At 40.9% G+C, this 27,973-nt stretch overlaps 1 protein-coding gene across 5 annotated transcripts in view; it reads left to right on the top strand.

The window, feature by feature from the left end:
• kcnq1.2 (potassium voltage-gated channel, KQT-like subfamily, member 1.2) overlaps positions 1 to 27,973 on the top strand; it is a 167,350-nt gene that overhangs the window by 97,109 nt on the left and 42,268 nt on the right. For 2 of the 5 annotated variants that reach the window (XM_085164476.1, XM_085164475.1), the window contains 4 exons: positions 3,703 to 3,778; positions 4,550 to 4,644; positions 6,238 to 6,278; positions 7,111 to 7,172. In XM_085164476.1, the coding sequence (XP_085020602.1) occupies positions 3,703 to 3,778; positions 4,550 to 4,644; positions 6,238 to 6,278; positions 7,111 to 7,172 (274 nt within the window). Of the gene's footprint in view, positions 1 to 3,702; positions 3,779 to 4,549; positions 4,645 to 6,237; positions 6,279 to 7,110; positions 26,198 to 27,973 lie in introns of those variants that run through there. The other 3 variants (XR_014874810.1, XR_014874811.1, XR_014874809.1) reach the window with 3 other exon arrangements.

Raw genomic sequence — 27,973 nt, 5'->3', positions numbered from 1 at the left:
CAATCCAAGGTGCCATGTTATTTCATAGTGGATGACTACTTGTCACTATTAGCGGAGCTGAAAAATTAGACGACAAATGGCTTAAAAGATTTTAAAAAATAAATCATCATCGGATCTGGACAGGAAAGAAGACGCGTGCTTAAAGTAACATTAGAAGTCTGTCAAGTCAATGCTGCAACACCCAGATGGACTTAAGATAAATATTACACCACGCTATAATTTAAAAAAGAAAACTGAATGTTGCAAAAGTCTCTGATTATCAATACTGACTCAAACTGTAATGAGTTGTTAAGTTTTAGGAAGTTTTGACTTAATTTATATGTTTTATTGCTGCTCTGGGTCCTGTTTTTCCACCCAGTCTTCAAAGTGCAACAGAGAAGTAAAGGCAGGGTGTCTTCTTTGGAGCTTGTAACCCTGAAAGAAATCTGAGTACTGTAACACTTTGGGCTCCTACATACCACTGTAGTCCTGCAGGTCAGGGTTGGTGGAGCCTGCATTTTATAAAAAGGAAATCTGGCTTCTTCATCTGTATTACAACTTCCTTATTACAATTTCTTTCAAATGTTACGCTAACTAATGTTACCAGCGGGTCATCATAACTAGAATACAATGGTAGACAACTGAAGATGACTTTTAGGTGCTGCCATCGTTAAAAACAAGATACCAGTATTGCGTGGTGAGCGGTTAGGCAGACCACGCTTTTCTAGAGAATCATTCTACATGTTTTAGTGAGTAACCGAAACAGAAAGGGCGGGAAAGAAAAGACTACATGACAATATTATGAGATCCTGTCCGTAGGAGGTCTACATTTCCCACTTACCTCTCAAAAGCACAAGAGGAGCAAGCAGAGAAATGTGGGATTTGCATTCTTACATTTTCTGTGTGCCAAATGTTTAATGGAGTGCAGAGTGGGTTGGTGTTGGACAAAAGAAAAAAAAACAAAACACCCATCCGTGTTGTTCTTTTATCACACTTACCCACTGAACATGTGTGTGCATTTGTGTCAAATGCAGGAAACGGGAGGAGGGCAAGGAGGGAGCAGGGTACAGTTGTTCAGCGATCAAAACCACACATGTTTTTTGTTTCCTACGTGTGTTTTCTTTCCCAATTATGCTTGAACCCTCCAATTCACACAGAAACGAGGGGAGAGAAAAAAAACACATCCTTCTCCTCTTTGACGAAGGAGAGCAGCAAAGGGGTGGGTGCTAGACTTTTTTTTTTTCCTAAAATAGGGACTCATGCTCTTTATGTTTGGTATTGTTTGCATGCATTTCCTCCTATAGCTTGGGCAGGCCCTGCATGGAGGGCAGGAAGAAAGACGGCAGTTCAACAACCTTTGATGTTCCTGTTTTATGGTCCCATGTCAACGCATTGTCTGTTAAGTCCCTTTGTTGTCCCTTTGCCTAATTAAGACCTCAGAGCGACTTGTTGACTTCACAAAGACCCCCATGTTTAGGGAGACGAGGGTGGAGGCTGTGTGATTCTGTGTGTCAAGGGTGTGTGTGCGCTTGTATGTGCGGGTCTGTCTGCCTTGACTGGGAAGTAGCTTGAGCGAACTCTTCAAAACAATACACAAAACCCATATATTGGCTTTGACTTAATCCACACTCTTTGCAGACGCTGGGCGTATGCACATGGCCCAAAGGCTTATCAGCACATACCAACAGATGGCTGAAAGGTCACCTTTGTCTGAGACATGTCCTACATGAAACAGAAAACCGATATTAAAATTGACACAAAAAACAGGGATCAAATAATACCCTCCTCACCCAGACTTTGCACTCCATTACTGTTTGTTTTTGCTAAACAAATGTTGCATTGAAAAGAATAATAGGTCATGCATTGTTTATTTAATTCTGTGTGGGATTTACGTCTGTAATTGGACATCAAAAGCCATATAATGAATCTTTTCTGTTTATTTTGGGGGTGTGGGAAAACATCAGTACAGAATACAATATTGCAGTAATATGTATGGTGACATTGTACAGATCCAGAGAGACCAATAAGAGATATTTTTTAAATAAATTAAACTCTTTGAACAAGGGTCTCGTCTCATATACCACCATGCTGAAATAGCGAACAAACTTACATTAAATTGGCTTTTTCGAACGATCATCGAGCACTGGATACACTTAGCTTGGCCAAGCTGCCTCCTAATTCAGGGCAAGCTAATGGCTCAGTTTTATGAGGAAAAACAGGACAATAACCTGCTTGTACCTACCAAAAAAACCCTATTTCTTCTACAACCCTATTTCTACAACCAATTGCAACTTGTGGTAACTAAGTGTTTGCCCAGAGTCTGAGCTATTCAGCTTAAGGTTATTTGCACAGACAGGCAACCTGTCTGCAAACAGTTGCAGTCTGACTTGGACTGACTGCAATCACTCCCAGAGAGATTGTTGAAGGTTGGCAAATAATTGCTGTCTAATTTATAAATGCAGACAAATTGCCAACATGTTGCCATCAGTCTCAAATAATCTGTGGGAATAAGTACAGTTTAGGGCCAATGAGCTGGCTGTCAGCTAGTTGGTTCTGGATGTCTATAGAGACAGCAACCGATAAGTTTTGACAATTTAATGACAATTAATTGCTGTATTGTCAGAAATAATTAGCATAAAATTGCCAGCTTGACCCCGTTTAACTGCAGACTGATTGCAGGCTGCCTGTCTCTGTCTATTGGAAACATTTATAGCAGGTGTTAGTATTTAGGTATGCTTGACAATCGCATTTTCCATCAAACAATAGCTGAAGCAAAGAATGTAAGTGATATATTGATACTAACATTTCTCCTGGAAGCCCCCTAAATGCCCTTGAAAATGTTAATACCTTTTTATTATTATTATACCCCATGCCTTTTTCTAATTTGCATGATAGTTTGACATGACTATTAAACTGCTGTGGTCTTAAGATTATGGAGATCGCAGCCTTGACAAAGGTTGAGACACCTTGTCCCTAGGTTATTACACTTGATTTTACTTTGCAGCATGTTAATGTGCTTCCAGTATGTGTTTGCAAGATTTTCTGATTAATGAAATGCAGTAACATCCAAACCCAGTGGGCACCAATGCACAGCAGAGCACAGCACAGAGCGCCTGCTTGAAAAAACAAAAATACATGCCATATAGTCACTTATGTCACATATGGTATGCAAGTAAAAGCTGTTGTGTGTTGTGTGCATCAAGTGGTTTTGGTTTCAGTGTTTCATAACAGCATTTTTGTGTGTGTACGTGTGTGTGTCTGTGTGTTGACACAGATGTGCTTCTTTGAACTCAGAAACGTGTGTTTTGGGACTCCTCTTAAGGCAAACTGAATTGGTTTTCTTCTCTCGTTTTCGCAGTGGGTTGTGGATTTACCGTTTTGAGTGAAAAGGCAAGCACCGATACAGAGTACGGGTTAATCTGTGTTGTTACACTTGTCTGTATCAATGCATATCTGTCAATGTACGTTTGTTTTTCCTGTTTAGATCCACATGTGTTTTGCAGTTGCGTGGCATACGCATTGTTCATCGAACCTGAAAAGCAGCAAGGGTCAATTAGCGCTGAGCACGTAGACTTTTTTGTCTCTCTCTTTTCTTTTCTTTTTTTTGTCCCTTCTTTTCAGGGCAGTTAGTCAAGAACAAACCACTTGACCTTTTACAACAAGCTAAAATGTGAAGTGTTTTTCTTTTGTGGCCTAAATTAGTCTCCTTTATTTCTGTCACAGGTTGTCCCATGCCCAGAGATCTGCGGTAAAAGTCCTCCGCAGAATGCAGTACTTTGTGGCCAGGAGGAAATTTCAGGTACGTAAAGGGAAATCCAGAGAGAAACACTGCAGAGTTAAAGAGAGCGAGGGAGGGGTGACAGATGAAGAGAAAGACAGATTGAGAGTGCGAGAGGGAGTAAGAGAAGTGTGTAGTAGTATGTGTGGCTACACAGGAAAGGGGGGGCGCTTAAGGGTATATATCAGCTGTGGTGCTGGTGTGTGTGCTTGTGTGTGTACACATGAATGTTTGTATGCATGCCTGAAACTTGCACCTGCATGCCTTCTTTGTGCTCACAGTCCAGGCACAGTATCATGGGAAATCTGGTAACCTGTCTCTGGGGCTACAGTAGGAATTCACTTACTGTGCTGCGCACGCAAAAGTCGCTCGCAGTGCTCACGAAAGCGCCCACTTGTATCCACGCTGCATGTTTTTCAGAATGTTTCTTCGATTCTTCCTGTTTCCAAGTGTTCTATAAGTTTTCGGTTCGGGCCTGTGTGGTGTCAGCTGCAGAGGGCTATACACTGTGCAGTAAAGAGTTCACTGAGTTCTTTCTGATGCTCCTTGTGTCAACGTCACACTACACAAAGCTATGAAAGGGCTTTAACACGATTGCTTTCTACTTGACCATGCACTTGTCAGGACACACACACACACACACACACACATGAACCCTTTGCACCCAAGGGGGTTGGGGATGTTTTGGGGACCAAGCAACAGAGACTGTTGTTGACAATGGCCTTTGTGTCCCACCGCGTGTGTGTGTGTGTGTGTGTTTGTTTTTGTGTGTGTGCATGCTGGAATCAACAGCAAGCTCGGAAGCCCTATGATGTGCGAGACGTGATCGAACAGTATTCCCAGGGTCACCTCAACATGATGGTCCGCATCAAGGAGCTGCAGAGAAGGTGGTGCCTTTGACTTTGTTTTATGCTGTTTGTTGTTCTTTCCATAAGCTTTATTAAGCATAAAGCCATCAGGATGTCTCTATGTATCCAATGCCTCAATCACTGATATGCCTTTACTTGTAAAACCATATTGTTCCTTGTTATTTGTCTGTTAACAAAGAAACACAGTCCCAGATCTGTCAATTTCTCCAGAATTGGACAAAAAAAACATGTAGATTTTCTGCACCAAACTTCAGATTCACACCCTTGTTACTCTGAAGAAGTTTACATTTCTGGTGGAATCATTACATTTGTCTCATTTTCTGCAAGTAAAATGCAATGTTCTTAATCTGATGGGCGTTTCTATGTAGCTATGTTGCTGCCCTATTGGCCAGGTCTCACTTAAAATCATTAATCTTTATGGGAGTAACCTGGTTAAAAAAATAAATAATAAAAATAGATACTTAAGTACCAAGTCCTCATTGGGCCATTTTTCATTTGGTAAATTCTGGCTATATTTACGCTAATAACGTTTTCATGCTCTGCATCAATTCTTAAAGACTCAGTTTTAGGGGGTCATAAAAAGCTGGGGTTGTGCAGCCAAAACAGTGTGCTCATTGCAACTGCGAGCACTTTCTATAACATTTATAGACATTTATCCTATTCTCTGCAGTCTTCATCGGACAGACAGGAGCCTCACTGGTCCCATATTTGTTCTGCCTTGTTATACTTTATAACAAGAGCAGAGTCATTATTTTGAGTTGCAGTGAAATACAGTTCTCGTGAAAGTTAAACCTTTTGTCCTCTCCGTGCGATTTTCTCTGCTTCACTTAAGAAGATGTTCTTTCTTTGACACACACACACACACACACACACACACACACACACACACACACACACACACACACACACACACACACACATACACACACACACACACACACACACACGGCTCTCAGCCGTTATAGGTCAGTGAGAGGTGATGTATTGTGTCTGATTCATGCAAGTGCATCGCCTGGAACTCGTAACACCTCCTGCAGTAATTCACGGACCCGTGGCAATGCACTGTTACGTTTTTAAGTCATTATAAAGCAACACTAAATCATGAAAGTGCTGTTAGGCTGACATTTTTTTTTTTATTACCCCATAAAATCTAAAAGAAAAAAAAGACACTATTAGACACTATCCCAAACACACCGAAATACTGCAAAGACCACTAGTCTGCCAACATAAACGAATAATAAACACATAAAGACGTGTGATTAAGGTGAGGAAAAGATGCAAATGGCTTACACTGAACACTGTATTCAAATGCTTTCCTTCTGCCTCAGTGAATTCGTAAATGCCAGTCAACATAAGAAGTGAAACTGTGAGTTTCAGTGTTTATTTTCAAAGCTTCACATCTCAATAAGAGGACAGCATCCATTTGTCCAACCCCTTTAAGGTTTGCATGTGTGCGCTCTCTGAAAGCAGTGATGTATAAATACAGTTGAAGCGGATGACATTTGTTTAATTTTATTGGCACTATAAAGTGTTTATCCAGCCGAACCTCTTCTGTGTCTGCTTTGTGTTTTTGCCTTTCACGGTCTAATTCCTTCTCTCTTTCCTTGTCAGGCTGGATGGCACTCTGGGAAAGCCGGGCATGTTTCTTCCAGGTAAATACGCAACAAACGCCAGTGGTCTCCATCTGATAGACAGCCGTCACTCCTCGCTCCATCCCTGTGTTTATAACCAGCTCATCAGTTGTGCCAGACGAAATATGCGAGAAAGAGAGCTCCCTGATGCTTGTGTGTATATATTTCTCAGCTTGGGTGTGGGCAAGACTACATGTACGTCCAAATGTTTGCCAGTATGGGAATTTAAGCACCCTGCTCGTGGCGGTATTCTGGTGAGCGCATATTAGCGCGCTTGTGTGAGTTGTTGTCACAGGAATTACACAAACACATTTCTTTAATTAATTGTCCAATGTTAAATTAAGTGCCCCAAGCAGCAGCTCCCACAGCTTCCATGCCAGCTAAAAATAACAGCAGCGCGATGGAAACTTCACTGCGCCACTAATTGGATGGGGCGAAACAAAACAAGAATAGCTCTCTTTTCCGACAGGAAGTCGGTTAGCGTGGATGTGATGTAAGGCAGGCTGAAAAAATATGAGGCAAATTAACACTGAATGGGGTCCTTAATAAGTTCTAATTACTAGAACTTCGTTAGTTTTTCTTGTAAGGATCGTACTTTTAATGGTTTGATTTAGTCTAAACACTCCTGAAACTGTTGGGTATTTGCTCACAAACGTCTTTATTACAAGCTTTAACTGTGCGCACGACTGAATGAAACTTTAAGCTGTCACTGCCAAGTGTGAAGCACTGAACAGTGGCCTATCAGGCCTTTTACTGGAAGTTATATCACCTTTGCAATATGTAGTGGACTATCCGATCGTATTATATATTATTTTATATATATTCCCTTCTTTAATCTTTATTTTCTTTTTAGGAAAAGGAGAAGATAAAGAATACCCAACTATTGGGGCTCGTCTCATCAGAATGGAAGATAAGGTAGGCACAATCGAGCGTGTGTGTTTTGTCTGACAGTAAGAGTGGTAAACTGATTAGATTATCTATCTCGTTCATAAGCAGAACGATGTGTAAGTCTGCCAGCATGTGTCTCTGTATCAGATGAATGAGTGCACTGCAGTCGTCTTCCTTTTTTTTTTTAAATAGCTCTATTGTGGCTGGCTTCAGTCAGTCTGTGCCAAACATGCACCTCCTCTCTTGAACCCACCTTATCAATATCAGTGCTGTGTTTACACTGCACTTGTGTGTCTGTTCATGCTGTATTTTTAGTTGACCTTACTGGGTAGCTTTTAGGATTTTCCACACCGCCCATTCTTTTCATTTTTTTCCTGTAGTGCTGTGTAGATTGGCTTGTGACAGCTCTTGGATGTTTATGTTTCCATGAAGAATATAAAAAAATTGGAAACATAAAGGAGCTGCGGAGAGGCATAGGCCAAAAAGCAGCAGCTGTGTTACAAAGCTCATGTGCGACTAGGCGTGCTCTCCTTTAAACATAGTGGAATGAGCACAACATCGTGAAGCCAGCGCGATGCCAGCCGAGGTAGACGTTTCCCCTTTGTGAGTTGTATCAGCTGGATTGCGACGGCGTGCTTCTGATTAATGATGTCTTTTAAGTCGTGTTGTATGAAATGTGTGGCTTTGTGGTCACATGTTGTTTGAGCGGTTGAATACTTGGATTTGAACGTAGGTTTGTGGGTTTTTCGGGGTGTTTTTTTCTTTCCATGGGACCGGTGTACAATTGAAGACTAACCTTATACTCAAGTCGTTCTCACATGAAAACAACTCCTACACAATAGAACAATGCATTCTGCTGCCACTTATTTTCTATTCAGCTCAGCCAGCTAAGGATTTCCCGCACTTGCCTTTGGTATTTACCTTACCATCTCTGTGCACTCATCAGCACCGCCGCTCTCTAATGTTTGCAAGCGCTAGCTGTTCTCAGAGCCCCTTTTTTGCAGAGAGAAGTGTAATGATCGTGAACGAATTTGCCCTCCAAGCCTGCAGACCTCCCTCAGGGATTGAGTTACACCCCATTTGCTTCAGGCTACATGTTGTGATCGCAATCTCCTGATTAGAAACACAAACCCGTGTTGAGAAGTGCCTCACCTACCTATGACATACTTTTTCTCTCTTACCCTTCTTTTTTCTGTGGGGCTCAGCATTGACAAAAAAGGTAAAAAAAAAAAAAAAAGGGGGGGAACTGAGAAGGACATAATTGGGAAACAAATCAGTGGAAGTCTACGGATGCAGGCTACTTTTCCTCCAAAACAATGTGGAACCAATCAATGTTCCTGTAATCAGAGCTGCATTCGTATGAACTGGTACACAAAAGTAGCAAGAGAAATTCATTATTTCCCGAACTGCCAGTCTTTCTTAATTACTGTTTTCTTTGAATATGCACCCGCTCCCCATCCTTTCTAACTTGTGTGTTCAGGCACCTGTTATAAATGAAAAAGGTGGCTTCTTTTTCCTTTCTTTGAAACAGCAGGTGAATGAACCTGGTGACCTTTGGTACATTCACTGTGAGGCCTGCATCACTGGTATGGTACTTTATAGATATCTTTGTTCACAGATAAACTTGATACAGTAAATACAGTATTTTGCAAAAGTCTCAAGTGTTATCACTCATTTCTTTATATTTTATTTATACTTAACTAACCAGACTTTCTTTTATTTATTTTGGACTTGAGCAATAGTTCTCCAGGACTTCTGAAGGACTTTTAAAGTAATTCTTTAGACACTGGCTGCTTTTTTCAACCATTTTTAAAGAAATGTCTTTATTTAGTTTGTTGAACCATGCAACACTGACCTATGAATCATCATCAAACATAAAAAAGGCACATCTCAAGGCACGAACCAATGTAGTGGCTAAACATAAAAGACAATTATGCAAAGAAACAATTTAACTTCTGTGCTAGACACTTTGTTATTAACAGCCTGTCGGGAAAAAACACTATTTCCACTCCTGTAGTTTAATCTATAGAGATCGAAGCTTTAGCAACACATTTAGTATAAAAGCAACTTTATTACTTTCAGCCTGTGACCCTTCATCAGGATCATCAAGAACTCTGTAGAAAGAAAAATTCTAGTAGGAAAACTTGAAAACAGCCAACCATTGTGCATCAAGTATATCAGTTCACTCAGTTAGTTGAATCTATAAAAAGTGCCAAAAGCCAGTCTGATTGGCAACAACTTTATTTTTCAGCATGACTGCCAAATCACTTGAAGCATACCTGGGTAGGAAAACACACATTAAAATGACTGAATGGTGTAATCCTGGTTATCACTAAGAACAAAATGTCTTTTGTGCTCTATCTAAAAGTAAATATAATTTTTTCCCCTTTTTCTCCCATTACATGTTTAATCTTGAGTATTATAGCTATACTGTAATGCTCACTACACACTGACCATGCCATTACTGGTGTAGGCTGGACATGAAAGTGACAAGAGATTTTCTACCTTTGTATTTGTCACGTCTGATAGCTGTTGTTCACTTGTCAGTTGCACATTGTTTGCCATACAGTCTCCCCCGCTATCACTTCTGTTTATGTTGCATGACTTCCTACATTTCATAATACTGTGTAAAGTCCAACTTGCATCATCTCCTGTATGTTGCCCATAATGGTAAGCCACAAGCAAAGTGAAACCTTTCTGAAACCTTGAACGGGATCTCTTCAAACAGCTCAAAGGAATTATTCACCAACCCTAATGTTGCTGTGTTCCCATGCCTTTTCTGAATTCATTCATTCATTTTCAAATTCCCACTTTCTCCTCTCCCCTGTAAAACACCACACATATACCTCTCTGACAGCTCTTTATGCTGCAGCTGAGTAAGTAAGATGGAACAATTTTCCCGTCTAAGTATTGTCAGCATATCACTTGTAGATGAATTTATCTTCAGCGGGGTGAAGAGTGCTCTGGCATTGTGTGTCCTGTACAGGGTTAGACAGTGATTTATCACACACAGACAAAGACACGTATACGTCTCTGCGCTTACACTCGCACACACGAGCAAAGAGTTGATTAATCACCAAAGTGTCTAACCCCGCACTCTCAAGATTGAATTCTCCAGAAGTGACTTGGAAACGAAGATGGATGAGTCCCCGTGACAGCGTGTTATCTCTCTGTCAGGCACACTCGATGAAAAATACCCAATTGACAAGCTCAAACAGTGGCCAGTGTCTTTAAGCTTCAGCGGGTCCTTTCAGAGGGGAGCTCGCTGCATGTGTTTTGGATGATGCCACAGTTTTATAGCAGGACTGTTTTTTTCCCCCTTACAGACAAAAAGGACAGGGAGGTTACAACAATATGCTTTTATAGACTGTGTAAAAGCCAGCCTGTGCAACGAGCTCCTGCTTTTTAGTTCAGATCCAGTGTAACAATATGGTGAAGTATGTTGTTCCCCGGCAGCAGCTCGGCAACTAAAACTAACGTGTAATCCTTACATTATTAAATTATTACATTATAAGCCTAGAGCAGCCTTTAGTAAAGTAATATGACATTTGTTTTTGTGAAATTCATGAAATTTTTTTGCAAGATTTAAAAAAACTAAAAATACTAGCGCCCGCTCTACCTCCACACAAAACGTTTTAAATGTCAAATCCCCGACATAATCATTCGTCATTCAAACCCAATTAAAGATTTTGTGAAATACAAAGAAAATACCATCACTGGATCACTATCGACGTGATGGAAGTACTAATTTTCAGTTTTTAACGTAATTTATTTTCCAAATAGTCACATTCTGCATGTGTTGAAAATCTGTGCTGCATTAACAGTTTACATATTTAGACATGAACTTACACAGAAATTAAGGGAAAATAGTGAAATAATTTCCCTTTTTTCATTTAACATTTAGTGCTGCCTAATTTAGCAATGAAAGTGTCAGTTGTGTTTGAAAATGTGTATGTAAAACCGTCATCGGCGTCTAGGAAAGAACCCCCTAATGTGCCCTCCAGACCTGAACAGCCACGTGTCTGCTCAACACATCATTCATTATTTGCGTTGCTCTAAGTAAACTACATAGACCATAGATCACACTTGCGGTTAACCTTCCTCGGCTATATTAGGGCAAATATGCTGTGCCGTGTATGTCACGCTTATATCATGTGCATTAGTATGAGGCGTACACAGAAGAATTCATGCTCTGACCTTAATAGTGTCTCAATTAGGTAAGTATGTTGTAAATTACAGCAAAGCCAAATACTGGGAATACTTGAGGGCCGAGACTGAGTGTTGTGTTTGTTAGGAGTCCATCTGTAAGGCATTTAGGACCCCACGTCTCTAAAAGCATAGCTCTGAGGGGGGCAGGAGTTTGTGTGTGCGTGTGTTTAGACTGGTCAGACCCAGAGAGTTTGCAAGGCTTTAGAGACAAGGGCCTGGTACTGTAAACATGCAGGCACATATATACGTATTTGAACATTAAGGCAAATACAAGTGAATATCCAGGCGCACATAAATATACAAATGCACACACACACAGAGAAAGATTCACCAAGCTGTTCATCCCCGCTCAGATCTCAAAAGCTTCATTATATGTTGAGCCGGTGCAGGATGTGCCTGAGATGAAATGGCTAGAGGGGGGAGAAAAACAGAATTTCATGCCTTAAATCAAATAATGATTTACATTGCGCGCATCAATAAACCCATTGTATCCAATCAAGTTTCTCTCTGTTTTGTGTGTGGGCTGTAACAATTTGAGCCCACATCAATATGAACTCGTTACTGTAATTCCCTCCGGACTGTCTTTGTGCCGTGGATTTTTCTCTGCAAAAACGTTACTTTTAAAGTCACAACAGAACTAATGCATAGAAATCAAAGATGCTAATAGAAAGAAATATTTCTTTACAGACAAAACCGCTACGGCATAATGACCTGCCTGTATCATTGGAAAGGGGGCGGGGGGGGGGGGGGGTGGATTGGCAAACCTCAATCCTTGTGCGACACTTCTGATTTGTGATTACTGCAATAAAGCGACTTAATGATGCTGAAACATCATTTGTGAGTTTCACCACTGGTATGAAAAAAATGGCCGTTTAATCTGTCGTGGATTTTGAGTTATGTCTCTTAAATTCATACCTCGTCTTATCTTTGGGGAATACAATTAAATACTTATCTTAACTAAGAGTGATTAAAGTGCCCCATGCATCCTCCTTTTCCTCTCCCTGGGTCATTGGTGTCACTCCGTTTGCTTGTCTGTCTGCCTTTACCTTACGAGTCCCCCCCCACTCTCGTTCTGTTTTGCTTGGTGTTTCGTCCCCTTTGCTCTTGTTTCTATTACCTGTTTTTCTCCAAGAGCACCCTGTCTGTTGTTGTCCCGTGTTTTGATATATGTGTGTGTTTGGTTGCTCTGCACTCAGTGGGGGTCGGACTGACCGGACCAGTCCAAACAAAGAGAGGAAACTTGGCAAAGGAAGCACGTGCAACACACACATGCACACACATGCACACAGTTATGTGTCCATTGACTCACATTCATTTCCTGCAGACTCACTCCAGACTTTATCATAACAACTACTTGCCTAACCTTTTACTGTAACCTTAACCCAGACCTAACCTTTAAATATGTATTTGCGTTAACATTAAATGATTTATGTTATGGAGGCTCGCTTTTTTTCCGCACAACATGATGTCCCCATAATGTCACCGTGTAAACACGTTTATGTCCCCACGAGTGCATGAGCTGAACCCAGACTACACACTCAAACATTACAAATCCTGGAGCTCGCGGCTTCGGTGTAGTTGCTGCAATGTTGCTGCCCGGTGCCACAGACAAGCACATGCAGAATCCCCATGCATGTCTGGACATGTCTTGGCGATAGTTGCAGAACACAACATCCTGGCAGCTCCTGCTGTATTCCTTTAAATCTAGATGCTTGAATTGTCTTTTGTACAGATGTCATCAAAGTGACTGCTCACACCTGTGCAAAACAGATTTATCCTAGCACATGTGCTTGTGCAGCACACAGGAAGCATTTTTTAATTGTCCTAGCTAGGCCCAGTAATTCTCTTCTACACCATCGTCTTTTTAAAAGAATAATTTATCTCCAATAATTTCAGCTGAGAATCCAGTAACACCTATCTTGGATTGACATGCTGTGTCATAGCAGCGGGTTTAAAGCTCCTGCAAATCATCAATACAATACAAAGAAGCAAATTGACAGCAATTTTTAAACATTTTCTATTGATGTAAAATGATTTCTATTAGGATCATAAATTCCTGCGCCGTATTTTGAGGTCTAATAAACACACAGTGTTACATTTAATCTCCTCAGTGGTACCTGTAGCAACACACATACAACACCGCAGCCCTTCGTGGCTATTTTTGCAGCCTTTTTTTCAGCCTTGTCGCCCTTTCTTTGACTCACTTTGCCTCCCTGTAGCTGAAGTGGTCTTTCTCACATCTACACTTCCCACTGTTGATGTGGTATCTTTATAGCTCTGCGAACTTGATAGCATGCAGTGGGTGGTGTGCTGCTGAGTGAGCTAGATAGTGCACCAAGAGCAGCAGCGTGTTGTTTGTAGTGCGGCCCGGCAGTAAATCATGTTTCGGCAGTGCGCTGGGGATGCAGCCCCTGGCAGCTCCCAGACGGCCCTTGGCTCTGGCTCCCTTCTCTTAGCGCCACTCTCTAATTTCAGAGCCGGGACCCTGCCTACTACTGTGTCTTTACCACATTCCCACAAACCAGAGACGGACAGTCTGCCTGCATGTCTGGCTACTCGCTCTCCATCTCGCAGTCTCTCTCTGTCTTTGTGTCTCTTTCTCTCTCTATCTCTGTTTTGCTCACACTCTCTATTTTTTTTACCTCCTGTCACAATCTTTTTTTTTTCCCCTGTGGCTCTCGTTCCCAGAGCTTGCCCCTTCATCTTTCCCTGTGTTTGCATCGTTCTGTGCCTTTAGGATTATAGGTCTGCAGTCTCAATCATGGTTTCTAAATCATGTTCTACCCTACCCTACTGTGTCTTGTCAGCTGCCCCCCCCCCACCCTCTCCTGAGAATTGCTTTCTGCTTTTCTCTAGAACCCACTTTGGGCGAGTTCATTGGCTGCGAATACCCATGCTGCATTTCCATTTTAATTGCCCAACTTTTGCAGGGCCCTGGGATATATTTTTTTGCACATATATTTTATGGCCTTGGCAAAATGCCCCCTGCTACTTTTGGTTGGACCTGACCTCTAATGCACTACACGGACCAGTTCATTATCAGCATGGAGGTGTGAGCTTATTTAAGTAGGTTATGAAAGGATCAATATACAGTTCATGAAACAGGGGTCTGTGTTTTATTGGGACCTGCAGTCTTGCTAATACACACTGCTAAGTAGCCCTGGTGCCACCCTACTTTGGAGTGCTATTAAATCAGTCTACTGCATGGAACAGTAAACCAGCTGTGAATAATACCAAGCTGTGTAAATTACTCCAGAAGCCATCAGTGTAAATGTCACTGCCGTTAAGTCAAACCGGGGGACGTATAATGGGCAGTATGTGCATTCTGTATGTGTTGCTGTATCTGTGTATTTTCTGCCTATGACTGCCTATACCCCTTATCAGCTGGGTATTGATGAATCAGCATTTCCTATCAGCAGTAAGGCTTTGTTAAATCCTTAATTTTGTTTAATGCTTTTTGGTTTAATTCCAGTTTTTGTTAAAAACCTGTGACCTGATTTTTTATATTAGCAGTAATTCAGTCCTGGCACTACTAATATATGAACTTTTATTTCATTCTTCATTTGTAGGGCACTTAAAATAAATGTTGGGGGAAAAAAGATAAGAGATTTTTTAATCATCTCTCCATTGGCTATCCCAACTTTATCCTGTAGAGGGTGATGGGGGGCTGGAACCTATTCCAGCTGATCAAATGCAAGAGGTGGGAGGTGCTCTGGACAGTTTAGCAGTCAATCATCAAGCTAATATAAAAGACAGGCAACTGTGCATGCTCCCACTTACACCTACAGCCAATTTTCCTATTACCCTAACATGCATGTCTTTGAACAGTGGGGGAAAGGCTGAGCACCCATAGAAAACACAGTTAGAACATGCAGACTCCAAACCCTCTAAAGGATGAACGTCTATAGCAAATGGATGAATGGGTGACATTGTTGAGTCCACAAACTCTTGAGTTACTTTAGCTTAATGTGAACATGTGAAAATGTTGACTGTAAACAGACCTTATGGGTTACCATGTTACTTTTGTGTGTTAACACGTTACTTTTGTGTGTTAACACATTTGGTAGTTAACATTAATTCAGACAAATTTTCAAGTCCATGGTTGCACAAGAGGAAAAGGGATAAGGTCATCTGTTGGCCTTATTGTCCGTGCAGCATTTCATTCCACTCCATATGTTAAGTGCTCGGATCCTTCGCTCTGAAACCAAGTGGAGAACCGTCTGACAGGCAGACAGACGAGCATTTCCACCCCATTATGCAGGAGAAGATTAAAAATAGGATAAGGTAAATTTGTTGCTGAGTGTTGTGCCATGCAGGCTCGAACCTTAGTTCATGGAATAATTTTAAGTGGCTGTTACTAATGCAGGCGTGTTTATGGCTGTGTAAAGATTTGACTAGGCCACTTGTGGTTCAGACATTGGCCCTATAGTACTCTGTGCCCAGACATATCCTTCAGGCAACAGTAGGTTTGCTACTGCCCATAGTAACATGTGTATTTGTGTGTGTGTGTGTGTGTGTGTGTGTGTGTGTGTGTGTGTGTGTGTGTGTGTGTGTGTGTGTGTGCATGCACACCTATGTGTTTAGGCCAAGTCAAGTTTCCCATTTGCTTTAATAGAGTCAGGTTTTTCAAAACACCTAATAAGCCTGTCTGTATCCCACGTTGAGTTTTCTTTTTGGTAAGTGACTAATCACTTTATGGAAATGGATTTTTTCTATACCTCGGGGCAGTGCGGCACACCTTTCAGTCTTGTGCTATTAACATTGTAGTCCACACAGGATACAGGCCTTTCTTATAGTCTAGCATAATACAATGGGTAAAATCAGGAAACTGCTTTTTGAGGCCAAATCAGTAAATGGAGCCATCGGTGGTAGAAGCATATTTACAACCTTTCTAAAAAGGTCCCCCATCCTGTGTTATAAAGTCATCATCAGCAACTGTACAGAGGTAAGAGCCGGATCCTGTCTTAAATGTTATTCATTAATAATCATATCATTACTACCAAGTCCATTTTATCTGAATTTCCTGCTTTAATTTTTTTAGTCACAACAGCAGTTGCTGCAAGGCACTTTATATTGTAAGGTACAATGCTACAGTAATACAAATATAACCCCAACAATCAGACACCTCTCTATTAGCAAGCACTTAGCAACAATGGGAAGGAAAAACTTCCTTTTAATAGGAAGAAACGTCCAGTAGAACCAGCCCCTCACCCCAAACCATTGCAACTGGCTGGGGGGTGAGGGGAGGGAGACAAGACAACAGACACACTGTGGAAGACAGCCAGAGATTAAGAGTAACTAATGATTAAATGCAGAGTTCTCTGTAAGCACACAATGAGGGAAAAAGGTGAGTGAGGAAGAAACAGTCCCAAGCAGCCTAGATGTACTGCATGGAGCATTCATGGTCACCTGATCCAGCCCTAACTAAATGCTTTTTCAAAAAGGAAAGTTTTAAGCCTAAAGGGGGGCCTCAAAGCTAAAGGTTCAGTCACCCATCCTTACTCTCCCCGTTCTTACCGTCACCTAGCCGGCCTGTTTTCCCAACTGCTCTGGACAATCTGCTGGGGTGACCTACCCTCCCTCTTCACCTGCACCGACTACAGGGGTCTGGCTGGCTACAGGATTTTTTTGTGGAGCTGCGTCTCTAATTCACCAAGCCTCAGTGTTTATTCACAACTGTGTTTATTACTTAAAATTTCACACACTGAACAGGAAAGTGACGGAGGGAAAGGTGAAGAAGCCATGCTGATAACAACTCAGCTACGAGCTATGCTATTTAGCAAAACAAAATAAATGAATACTGCAAATATAATTAGCTGGTAATTTCAACAGAGAGCATGTGTTGGATAAAGCACTTGAAGATTACACTTTGAAATAAGAAAAATAAATGTAGCAGCACTGTCACAAGAAGCTGTAGAAATACAAAGTCTTCAATTGTCTGCTGTGAGTTGCGAATGTTATTCCTGGCCTTTGGTTTTCAGCGATACAGATAAGCTCCTTTGTTGTGCTAGAGTCAATTTTCCGTAAATGACACTATGCCCACTTGCCTTCCTGAGGGCCCTCCTTCCAGGAAACCTTCGACATAGTCTAAGCGTGGATAGAAGCGCTATTAACGGCTAAAAAAACCACAAAAACAATGTTGTAATATGGATGCCTTTGAATAGAGATAGCATGAGAGTCACAAGTCTTGCACAAACTTTACATAATATTAGCAGGCTCCTCGTGTCATGTGGGTACCAACAGCATTAAGAAAACAACCACCGCTGTCCTGTTCCTTATTTTGCTTTTATTCTGAGTGGACCACATAGTGTTTCCACTGCAGAAAGTGCACATCAAGACTATTGTGAATACTACTGTGGTGAAATTTTACCTTACTTTCTAGAACTCTTAGCACTTGTCCCTGTGTAAATGCCCTGTCAGTAAGTCTTATATCAGTAGTAAAATAATAAACACAGCAAGCTCACACACACACACACACACACACACACACACACACACACACACACACACACACACACACACATACACACACGGAAACATGAAGTGTATTCATAGCAGCTTGTGGTGAGAAGTGAACATCAAAAAGGTCAGCGTAGTCCCAGAGGTCATTCCCACCAGTCTCTACCTCTAGCCAAGCAGGCTGTGTCTGGGGGGTTGGTCAAAGGTCATCGCAGCAGGCTTGGTCATTAGAACACAATAGAACCCATTTTGTCCGTCTGTGTAACTGTGTGTCTTGTCTTGTCAGTTTGTCTCAGCTGACAGGAGGTTGTGCACAGCTTGAGAGGGAGGTGAAGAGGGAAGCGACAAGAGTTTCCTCTGAAGGAGCGAGGGTGACACAGGCACTCAATCTCTGCGCTCTTGAGTGCCTGTGTGCACTTGTGCACTTGTATATTTGCACGCATCAGAGAGTGTGTGTGTGCACGGCTGTGCGTTTGAGCGTGTGGCTATGTTTGACTTCAGGGTAAGCTTCTGTGTTTGTGTGCGTGTGTGAGAGAGACAGTCTGTGCGTATGTGAGCCTGTCCTTGGCACCGGGCCTCTGCTGCCTCAGCTGGATCGCCGTCTCCTCCCTATATCCTCTCGCTCCTCTCTGCCTCCATCACTCCCCTCCCGCGCTGCTCTACTCCCACTGCTCCACCAGGCCCTTCCAGCTGCCCTCACCCATGGGAGAATGGTTTAAATCACTGCCTTCTCTCAAAGGGTTTCTTACCCCCCCCCACCCCCTCCTTACACAAACTTGCTCCATCCCTCCCTTTCTGATAGTGTCAAGAGGGGGATGGTCTGTGAGTGCTGACTTGGACTACTGTGGGAATGCAGGTGCTCTGCGTCTGTGTACACACTTGAGAAGCTCGTCGGTGACCTGCTGGCCAACAACATGTCCATCAACTGTCACAGCAGCCGTTGAGACCGGACCATTTCTGCAACAGCGTACTCAGATGGCAGATGGCTGCCAAATTATGACAGCGCTCTTTTCTTTTTTGCTCTCGTGCAGCACAGCAAGGATTTATTGATAGGTAATTAGGGATGCCTATTTTCATTTTCATCAACAGTTTAGTTAGAACTTTGACAAGAAATTCAGGGTGTGAAATGTTGATTAATTTGCTTGATTAACTGCTTATACACCTTATATACCATAGAGAAGCAATTCTTTGATGCCCTGCACAATTTATATGTTTGCTGTCATTTTTATATTTGATCTAGCTGAATTACTCGATGTCCTACAACCCAGCCAGAATGCTGCCTCCCACAGATTGACTGCGTGTCTGTGTGGCATACCTGCTTGCAGAATCAGTTTCTTCCATTTCAACTTCTCCACCACTAGACATGTCCAAGATGTCAGGGTGTTTGTTGACTGAAATACCGAGTATGACCAAAAGAATGCCATCTCCACAGTAAAGCACAGAGGTGGAAACATTTTTCTTTGGAGCAGTTTTTCTGCTAAGGGTACAGGACTTCACTACACTGAGGGGACAATGGACCAATGAGCCACGTACATCAAACTTTGGAGAAAAACCTCCTTTCCTCAGCTAGAAAACTGAAGATGGGTCGTAGATGGGTCTTCCAACATGACAGGGACCCAAAACATACTACCAAGGCAACAAACAAGTGCCTAAAGACAAAAGGCATTAAAGTCCTGGAGTTTGCTAGAAATTCTGTGGAGAGAGCTGAAACATTTCTGTAAGGAAGAATAAATGTATGCAAACCTCATGAGAAACTACAAGAAAAATCTCATGCTTGCCAACAAGGATTTCTCTATCAAGTGCAAAGTCGTGTTTCGCTTGGGTATAAAATGCCTATTTCACTCAGTGACATGCAACAAATCAGTTTATGACTTTTATTTAATGTGTTTTTTATTTTTATTATTATTGGTCAATTTTCTGTCTTTCTCCATTAAAATTAAGCTAAATAGAGACTGTTCATTACTTTGTAAGTGAAAAAATTCAGCAGGGGATCAAATAATTATTTCCCTCAAACAGTATATTTTCAAAGCCAGAGGGACTTTATTCTAAAGAATATGAATGCATAAGCTTACCCTGATCACAAATGAAGAGAAAGCACTAAATAAAACTAAAGAAATCTGATGTGTCAATGCCTCTACTGTTTCTTTAAGGTATTATAAGACGCTATTGCCTCATTGCCCATGGCTCAACAATGATAGATTGTATCTGTTGCAAGTCACAAGCCGTCACATTGCCATGTGCAGTAAGTCCTCCTTCCGAATACCACGTTCCTCCTTTGACTGTAAACAACATGTACAGAAAAGCACCAGCACCGCTGCTCCTTTAAGCGTCTTACTAAATCTGTCTCCTCTTATGTTTCTTTATTACTTCAGTTCTGTTTCTTTCATTTGATCCCAATGCTTCTTTTGTTTTGGCTTTCTTTTCTTTCCTTTACCCCTCTCACTGCATCTCTTCTCTTGGCCTTTGAGGTTAACCACCACTTGTATTACACTGCATTACAACTCATCAATAATATGCTGGGCAGAAAGAAAAACAACCCACACTTGTTGTTCTCTTTCTCTCTCTTGCTCTTTCTGCATCTCTCCCTCCCTCCCTTACTCTCTCGCTTTTTTCTCTCTGTAGCTAAATCACAAAACAAGCAGGCCAAAAACAGTGAATTGCCTAGAAACCCAATATGGACTCCACCCTGGAGATTACACGGTCAGTTCGGCCAGCCTGTACTAGAATAACAGCCTGGCCTGCTCTCACTGTCATCTGACCAGAGTGTGTTTCTGTGTGTCTGTGTGTGTATGTTTTTGTCCCTTACCTTTTTATGACTTTTGTGAGGCAGTCCTCATATAAGTATTGTGAGTTAGGGCATACCTGTATGCTAGATACATATAAAAGATCATCTTTGAGTCTCTATTATGTGGATATATGTGGTTATTAGTCACAAGGGCCTAAGCTTGTGTCAGAGCTTTAGAGGTGAGTCTCTTCTCATCAGCTGTTGGGCCGTTGAAAGGCAGTTCAGCTGAAGAAAGCACACAGTGTTGTCTAACAAAGCTGCACTTCCACCTGCCAAGAACGCTTGGTGGCTTAGCTGCTGCATCCTTCGTCAATTAGTTTCCTGTCTTCCGTAAAATGAAACTCTAATATTGCATTTCTTTTTTTTTTTTTTAACAGCAGAGGAATAACAGCACTTATTAATATTTTTAAATTACAGTAAGTTTTCTATAATGTCTTACATAATGCCTAGGTTATGTAACAGTGACCTACATGCCACTTTGAAAAGACAAGCATGCATACAGCAACAGAAGAAGGTCAAGTCTAATTAGTCAGGATTTCTGCAACACAGAGTTTGGAAAACAGAGCGTGTTACTTAGTAATATATTTTTTTAATTATGATATATCTATATTTTAGAATATATTTTACGTGAAGTTTAAAAATCTGGTTGAGGAAATTATGAGAAAGTGATGTGATGATGAGATCATGATATTGTGGATCCTGAAAGTATTCCCAGCGTTTCACTAGTTCCACATTTTCATAGTCATGCTACATTCCCAAATAGATTACATTCATAGATACATTCATTCTACACACAGTACCCCACCATGAGAAAGTGAATAAGTTTGCTTGAAATTCTTGCAAATTTATTAAAAAATAAATACAAAAATATAACATGCACATAGGTATTCAAAGCGTTTGCTGTGGCACTCAAAATCGAGCTCAGGTACATCCTGTTTCCGCTGATCATCTCTCAGATGTTTCGGCAACTTGATTGGGAGTCCGCCTGTGGATGTGATTTGAAAAGGTACACACAAAAGCACAAGCCAAGCCACGAAGTCCAAGGAATTGTCTGTAGACCTCCAACAAGATTGTATCTAGGCACAGATCTGGGGAAGGGTGCAGAAAATTTTCCTGCACCACTGAAGGTCCCACTGAGCACATTGGCCTCCATCATCCATAAATGGTAGACGTTTAGAACCACCAGGAGTCTTCCTAAAACTGGCCACCCAGCTAATTTGAGTGATCTGGGTAGAAGTGTCTTAGTAATTGAGGTTACTAAGATCAAGCTGGTAAAAGATTGAGAAAATGTTTCCTAGTCTGAGTCTCGATTTCTGCTGTGACATTCCGATTGTAGGGTGAGAATGTGGCCTAAACAATATGGATTCATCCTACAGTACCTTCAGGTTGATGGTGGTACTGCATGGGGAGGATATTTTTTCTGCATACAAGTGAATGTTGCTTAAACCACACAGCCTGTCTGAGTATGTGACCAGAGTGCACCTATCTTCTGGTGGCTGCTTCCAAGAGGATAACACACAATGCTGCAAAGCTCAAATCCTCTCAAACTGTTTTGGATTAAGTAAAGGAGGACATGCAGAGGGTTGGTGTGACAGAGGAGGGTCCTAAGCATAGGCTGAGATGGTGGCAGATGATTCACTGTGGCAACCCCTAAAGGGAGCAGCTGAAAGAAAAAGTCCTGTGCTCTTACATATTGCATGATGATATAAGCGCATACAGAATATGTGGCACTACCTAAGCGCTCTTGTATACCCATTAGATCCATGCTTTAATAGCTTTCACAAATCATATTAATAATACATTAATAGTGGCTGAACTCACTTTTACCAAAGCTGAACGTAAAAGTTTCATGCTGACAGTATATGGAAATCAATATATTTAATGTCAAGGCATCCAGCATGTATGGTTGAAATGGGGGGGAAGGTCTATTTTGATTTGGGTGTCTGAGATTATACTGCTAGTTTAGAAAGCTGGATCCAATCTGAGGCCAGCCAGGCTGTGGTGATCGAGGCTTCTCTAATGCTAGGTCTGTAGGTCTGCAATGCCTGAGCCTGGCCTACAGCTCGGGCAGAGTGGCTGATTGTTTCCAGCCATGTTGGAGGTAATGAGGGGGTGGTGGTCATTATGATACATGCTTATACACAGTAATACGCACACGCAGACACAGACTGACCCATAAATGAACATTCGTACATGCATATGCGTGTGTGTGTGTGCGAATTTTTTTTCAGCCGCAGCACATTGGCTCTTTCAGGAGACCGCAGGGTCACTCTGCTAGTCACTTATTAGTGGTCACCTCTTTTGGATTACACACACACTCATCACGGCTATTGCGCACGGACATTTACCTAAGGGTAAATCCACTCATCCAGTTCGCATCACTATGTCTGATGTGCGCTGCGTTAGCAACCTTAAAGCGAAAACGCACGCAGCCTGGAGCATATGTGCTGAACCTCCGTGAAAGAGGTGTCTGAGTCACTGCTTGCACTGGGCATGCAATCAGGCATGTGTGGTTGCTGTATCACGGGATTTTCTGCGGCAGGAGAAGAGCTGACACACACAATCAAGCATCCCTTTTACCCCCACCCACCCACCAACCCATCCCCCAAAGACAGACAGACACACACACACACACACACACACACACACACACACACACACACACACACACACACACACACATGTCCAAACAGGCATTTACTCACACATTTTTTTTTTGTCTTCAACACAGATAAATGTAGCTCCAAGCTATATTTTCCATGTTTGAGTGTATTTAGCTCGGTGTGATTCATCCAGAATCCTCTCTGCAAAACCCTGCTCCTTTTTTTTTTTTTTTTTTTAATTGATATTACTTAAGTTTACCATTCAAAAAAAAAAAAAGCTCCTGAAACTTTAGTGTAATGGGACTGGAAGTGTGTTGGGACTGTCGCGACCTCGGTACTAATTCAGTTAGTACACGGGACCACTGAGCAACAAGATTAATCATTCATAGTTCTCAAATGGTTAATGGCCTGCAGTGTGTGTGTTTTTTAAAGTGCAACCTTATCTTATGGCTCTTATGGTGGTAGCATGCACAGTTGATTGCTTAGCATGACTGTGACAAAATACCCACAGGCTCAGTGTCTTTCTATTTTTGTCTCTTTGCAGACCCAATGACTAACAGCCAAGAGGATATTTTTATGGGTCTAAACAAGCGTTCTAATGTGGGGCAATTAATAATGCAACCCCAACTCTGTCTACATGTCAAACAGATTTATAGTTATGAACCCATTATTCTTTTTGGTGGCTTTTTAAAATTTGTTTTAAATACAATTGTGCATAGTTCAGCTTTAAAGACACAAGAAAAACAAACAGCGGTTTGGATTGATTGCTGCCTGTTTGTTGCTGAGCAGCCTGATCACTTAAGGAGTGCATTGCATGGTGTGTTTTCTTGGCTTTGTCTGCTGGAAAGAGTAATTGTACCAGCCTTAAGTGTTTTTTACGAGGTGTATTAGTGTTTTCCATCAAGCCGCAATTAAGGGCTTCTTATACACAAGGCAGGCCCTCCTGAGAGTGCAGTGAATAGAAGCAACTAGTCACCACTGTGCGGTACTGGGAACGTCTAGCAGACACAAGCTGTCCATTGATATGCAAAACAAATACGTGTTGGTATGCAAACATAGTTTTAGTATAGATCAGGGGTGTCAAACATAAGGCCCGGGGGCTAGAATTGACCTGCCAAAGACCACAGTTTGGCTCCACTAGAAAGCTTTGGAAAATGTGAAAGAATAAAGTGCATTCATTTTGGACTTTAAATAGTATTTTCATAAGTTTTAAAGCTTTTGGTACTCATAAAGAACAACATCTCCCCCCACAACAAAGGCCATTTATTCTAAAGTAAATAAGAAATAGATAATTATTTAAGGGATGGAAAGTTCCTGTTTTTTCACTCTCATCTAGTATTGAAGTTATTGATTTTTACAGTGGCTTTAGATAAAATAAAGAAGAGGAAAAAAATATTCTGTCAGTTAACAAAGATGTTCTGTTTTTTGTTTTGTTTTGTTTTTTTTACCACAGTGTGCACAATGAGACAACAGTACTTTTTCTATAGTTTTACACTTATTTGATTCTGACAGTTTAAGCCCAAAAAGTCATGTTGACAAATTTCTTTAGTTTATTACAAGGGTATTTCTTTATTATGTAGAAAAACTAACATGTACTGTCAAATTGCATGTATTTTTCTTATGTATTTTCTTATATTCAGATATGTTAGGGCAGTTTTACTGGTCTGATTGTGGCACATAATGTATGCGCACTGAGGGGTACACTGCAGACTGCAGAGCATGCAAATATGGATCTGAAATGTTGAAACATGTGTCAGGCTCCACGTTGAGGCGTCTGTGTTGGTGCTTAGTGAAAGTGAAGCACTGAGCATTATATTTCACTCACTGAACCTGTGTCACCGCTGCACATGGTTTAGTTTATTCTTCCAAAGAATATCGTTCCAAAACTATCCAATACCAAAAATTACTGCACACCAATATAATATGCCACAGTCACACTTAACACCTAGATCTGGTGCTCCATACTCTTTATAAAATAGTGAGATTGTGAATTTTAACCAAGGCCTAAATGAAGAAAAACAAACAAAACGATCACACGTTGTTTTTCTCGAGGACTAAAGACTTTGAATGCGCTATTTATTATGTAGGTTTTAAGTACTGTTTGGTTTTTTTTTAATAATTATCCCAGCCTTGGTTTTATTTCACTTTATCTAAGTACTTTATGGACTGAGAAAAGCCCAGTTGCAATGCCTAGTGCCAGTCAATGAATAATAGTTGTTACAACACAATAAAAACCCTACTCAGTCATTCAAGCAAAGAGCCATATACCCATAAACAATAATAGCATTGCAGACGTCTGTGTCTGTTATCTAAGAGACAAATTTTATATGCCTTTTTTTAAAAGGCGCAAAGGCTGTTTTGAAGCCCTGTCATTCTTAATATGTCACTTGAAGCAATTATATTGTACATGTAAAACCTTCCTACCCTATAATCCCATCCTGGAGTGGATTATTTTGTCATAAAAGATGCTGTAAATGACAGCAGAGAAGCAGGAGCTGGAGTAGTGTGCTAAGTTCGCGTGGCTGGTAATGGTATAACCCATCTGACTGGGTGTGTGACAGGTGACAACCTGCTTTGTTGGTGGCCTCCAGATCCTCTTTGACATCCCCAGTGATGCACACGGATCTCAACCAACTAGCACAAACAAAAGCTCACTGATCAAAGGCTTTGTGCCAGTGCTCAGCCTGTACAAAGATGTTGCACTTGAACACACAGTGAACTGCTGACCAGCTGACCACTAGCGTGAATCTACATTCTGTGCAGAGAAAAGGAAATGACCCATGACTTTGCTGTCTGCTGCCATTGTGAGCCAGTGGTCTCTGCTGATAATAGGAGAAGATCTTGAAAAACAGGGAAAAACCAAACTAAATCCAAGACCGGCAACCTCCACCACACAGCTCAGTCTCTGGGCAGTTTTTAAACTTAAAGGAATAGTACTGTATTTTCTATATATTCAATTTTCTTTCTTTTTTCTTTTTAAACATGTTTTAAAAAGTTTGTTGTCCAGTAAAAACATGTGCAAGGTGCAGGCTTTTGTTATTTGCCCTGTTGAAACCCATTTTAAAATACCTGACAGACAATAATGTTTTAAATAATTTTATTATTTATGTGGATAGAAATTATGTGCAGCATTTATTTGTTTAAATGGTTAGTAATAAATATTAAGTCAAAATAACGTTTCTAATCACAAGTTTATTTTGTTTTCCAAAAAAATTCTACTTTTTCTGAAACATTGTACATGTTTTTTTTCCAATTATTATTTTTAAACACTTAATGTAACTGCCATGTACATAAAAACTCATATTAAAATAACTTAATATTAATTTATTTTAATATTTAGAATCTCCAAATATTGTTCCCTATATGCTTATATGTTGTCAATACAGACAGTAAGAAACAGGTTTAATGAGCTCTATATAGCATTATTATCACTTTGACCTACACATCAATCTATTGACCATGTGGGAGAGGTCAGAGGTCAAATGTGACATGATATTTTAAGTTTTATATGGTATTTTCTATATGTTGACAATACACACTAAGAATCATAGGTCCAGTTGACCTTGAAGATGAAAGCCAAATTTTAATGCTATACGATGCAAAGTTTTAGTTATCGTGCTTGCAGTTAGAATGATGACGTGCATGTATGCAGGTGAGGTTTCCTAGATGTACTGGAAAGTAACAAGAAGTTTGAGACAGGCCAAAGCAAATTTTTTTATAAATATAATTGAAAGAGCCAAAGGTAATGGTAAAATTATCTGGCAACACTTAAATAAATTACTTGGCCGTCATTCAAACAAAAGTAAAAATACAATTGAACTTTATGTAAATAACTCTATTGTTAGAGAGCCTCTATCTATTGCCAGTAACTTAAACACTTTCTTTATTTCATCTGTTAAGGAGATCAGTCAGAGCTTTGACTCAGTCGTATGCTCTGATAATGTGAATGATGTTGGTCAAAATTTGTTCACCATCACTCATATTTCAGACACTGAAGTTGCTAAACTAATTACAGGTTTAAAACAATCAAAAGCACTTGATGTATATGGTATTAACACAAATTTCCTAAAAGAACATATGGATTTGCTTGTACGTCCAACAACTCATGTTTTGAATATGTCTTTCGAACATTCCATTGTTCCAAAAGATTGGAAAATTGCTGCAGTTACACCAATTTTCAAAGCAGGTGTGAAGACTGACATGGCTAATTATCGCCCCATAACCATACTCCCGGTCGTATCTAAAATAGCTGAGAAGTGGGTGGTTAAACTCCTCACTGCTCACCTAGAAAACACCCAACCCTCATTACATCCATTGCAGTTTGGCTTTCGGGCCCATCACTCCACAGATACTGCCCTGTGTATGTTAGTGGAGAACTTGAAGAGTTTGCTGGACAAGAGTCCCTGTGTTGGAGCTGTATTTTTAGATCTGAAGAAGGCTTTTGACTCTGTAAACCATCAGATATTGTTGTCCAGATTGACTCAGTTTAATATCTCCAGTCAGGCTCTTCAGTGGTTTACCTCATATCTCTCACACAGGAAACAGTGTGTGGTGTTGGATGGGGTTAAATCTCCATATTTAGACTGTGATACAGGGGTTCCTCAAGGATCTGTTCTTGGGCCCTTATTGTTCTCTCTTTTTATCAATAACTTACCTGAAGTCTGTCCAAATATATTTGCTCAAATGTATGCGGATGATGCAGTTATATATACGCAAGCAAATAGTGTCCAGCAGGTGGCAAAAGATCTTACAGCTGCTTTAGCATTAATGCA

The sequence above is a fragment of the Neolamprologus multifasciatus genome, chromosome 7, assembly GCF_963576455.1.
Source record: "Neolamprologus multifasciatus chromosome 7, fNeoMul1.2, whole genome shotgun sequence".
NCBI lineage: Eukaryota > Metazoa > Chordata > Actinopteri > Cichliformes > Cichlidae > Neolamprologus > Neolamprologus multifasciatus.
The sequence above is the reverse complement of the archived record's forward strand: the minus strand, read 5'-3'. Positions and strand labels throughout refer to the sequence as shown.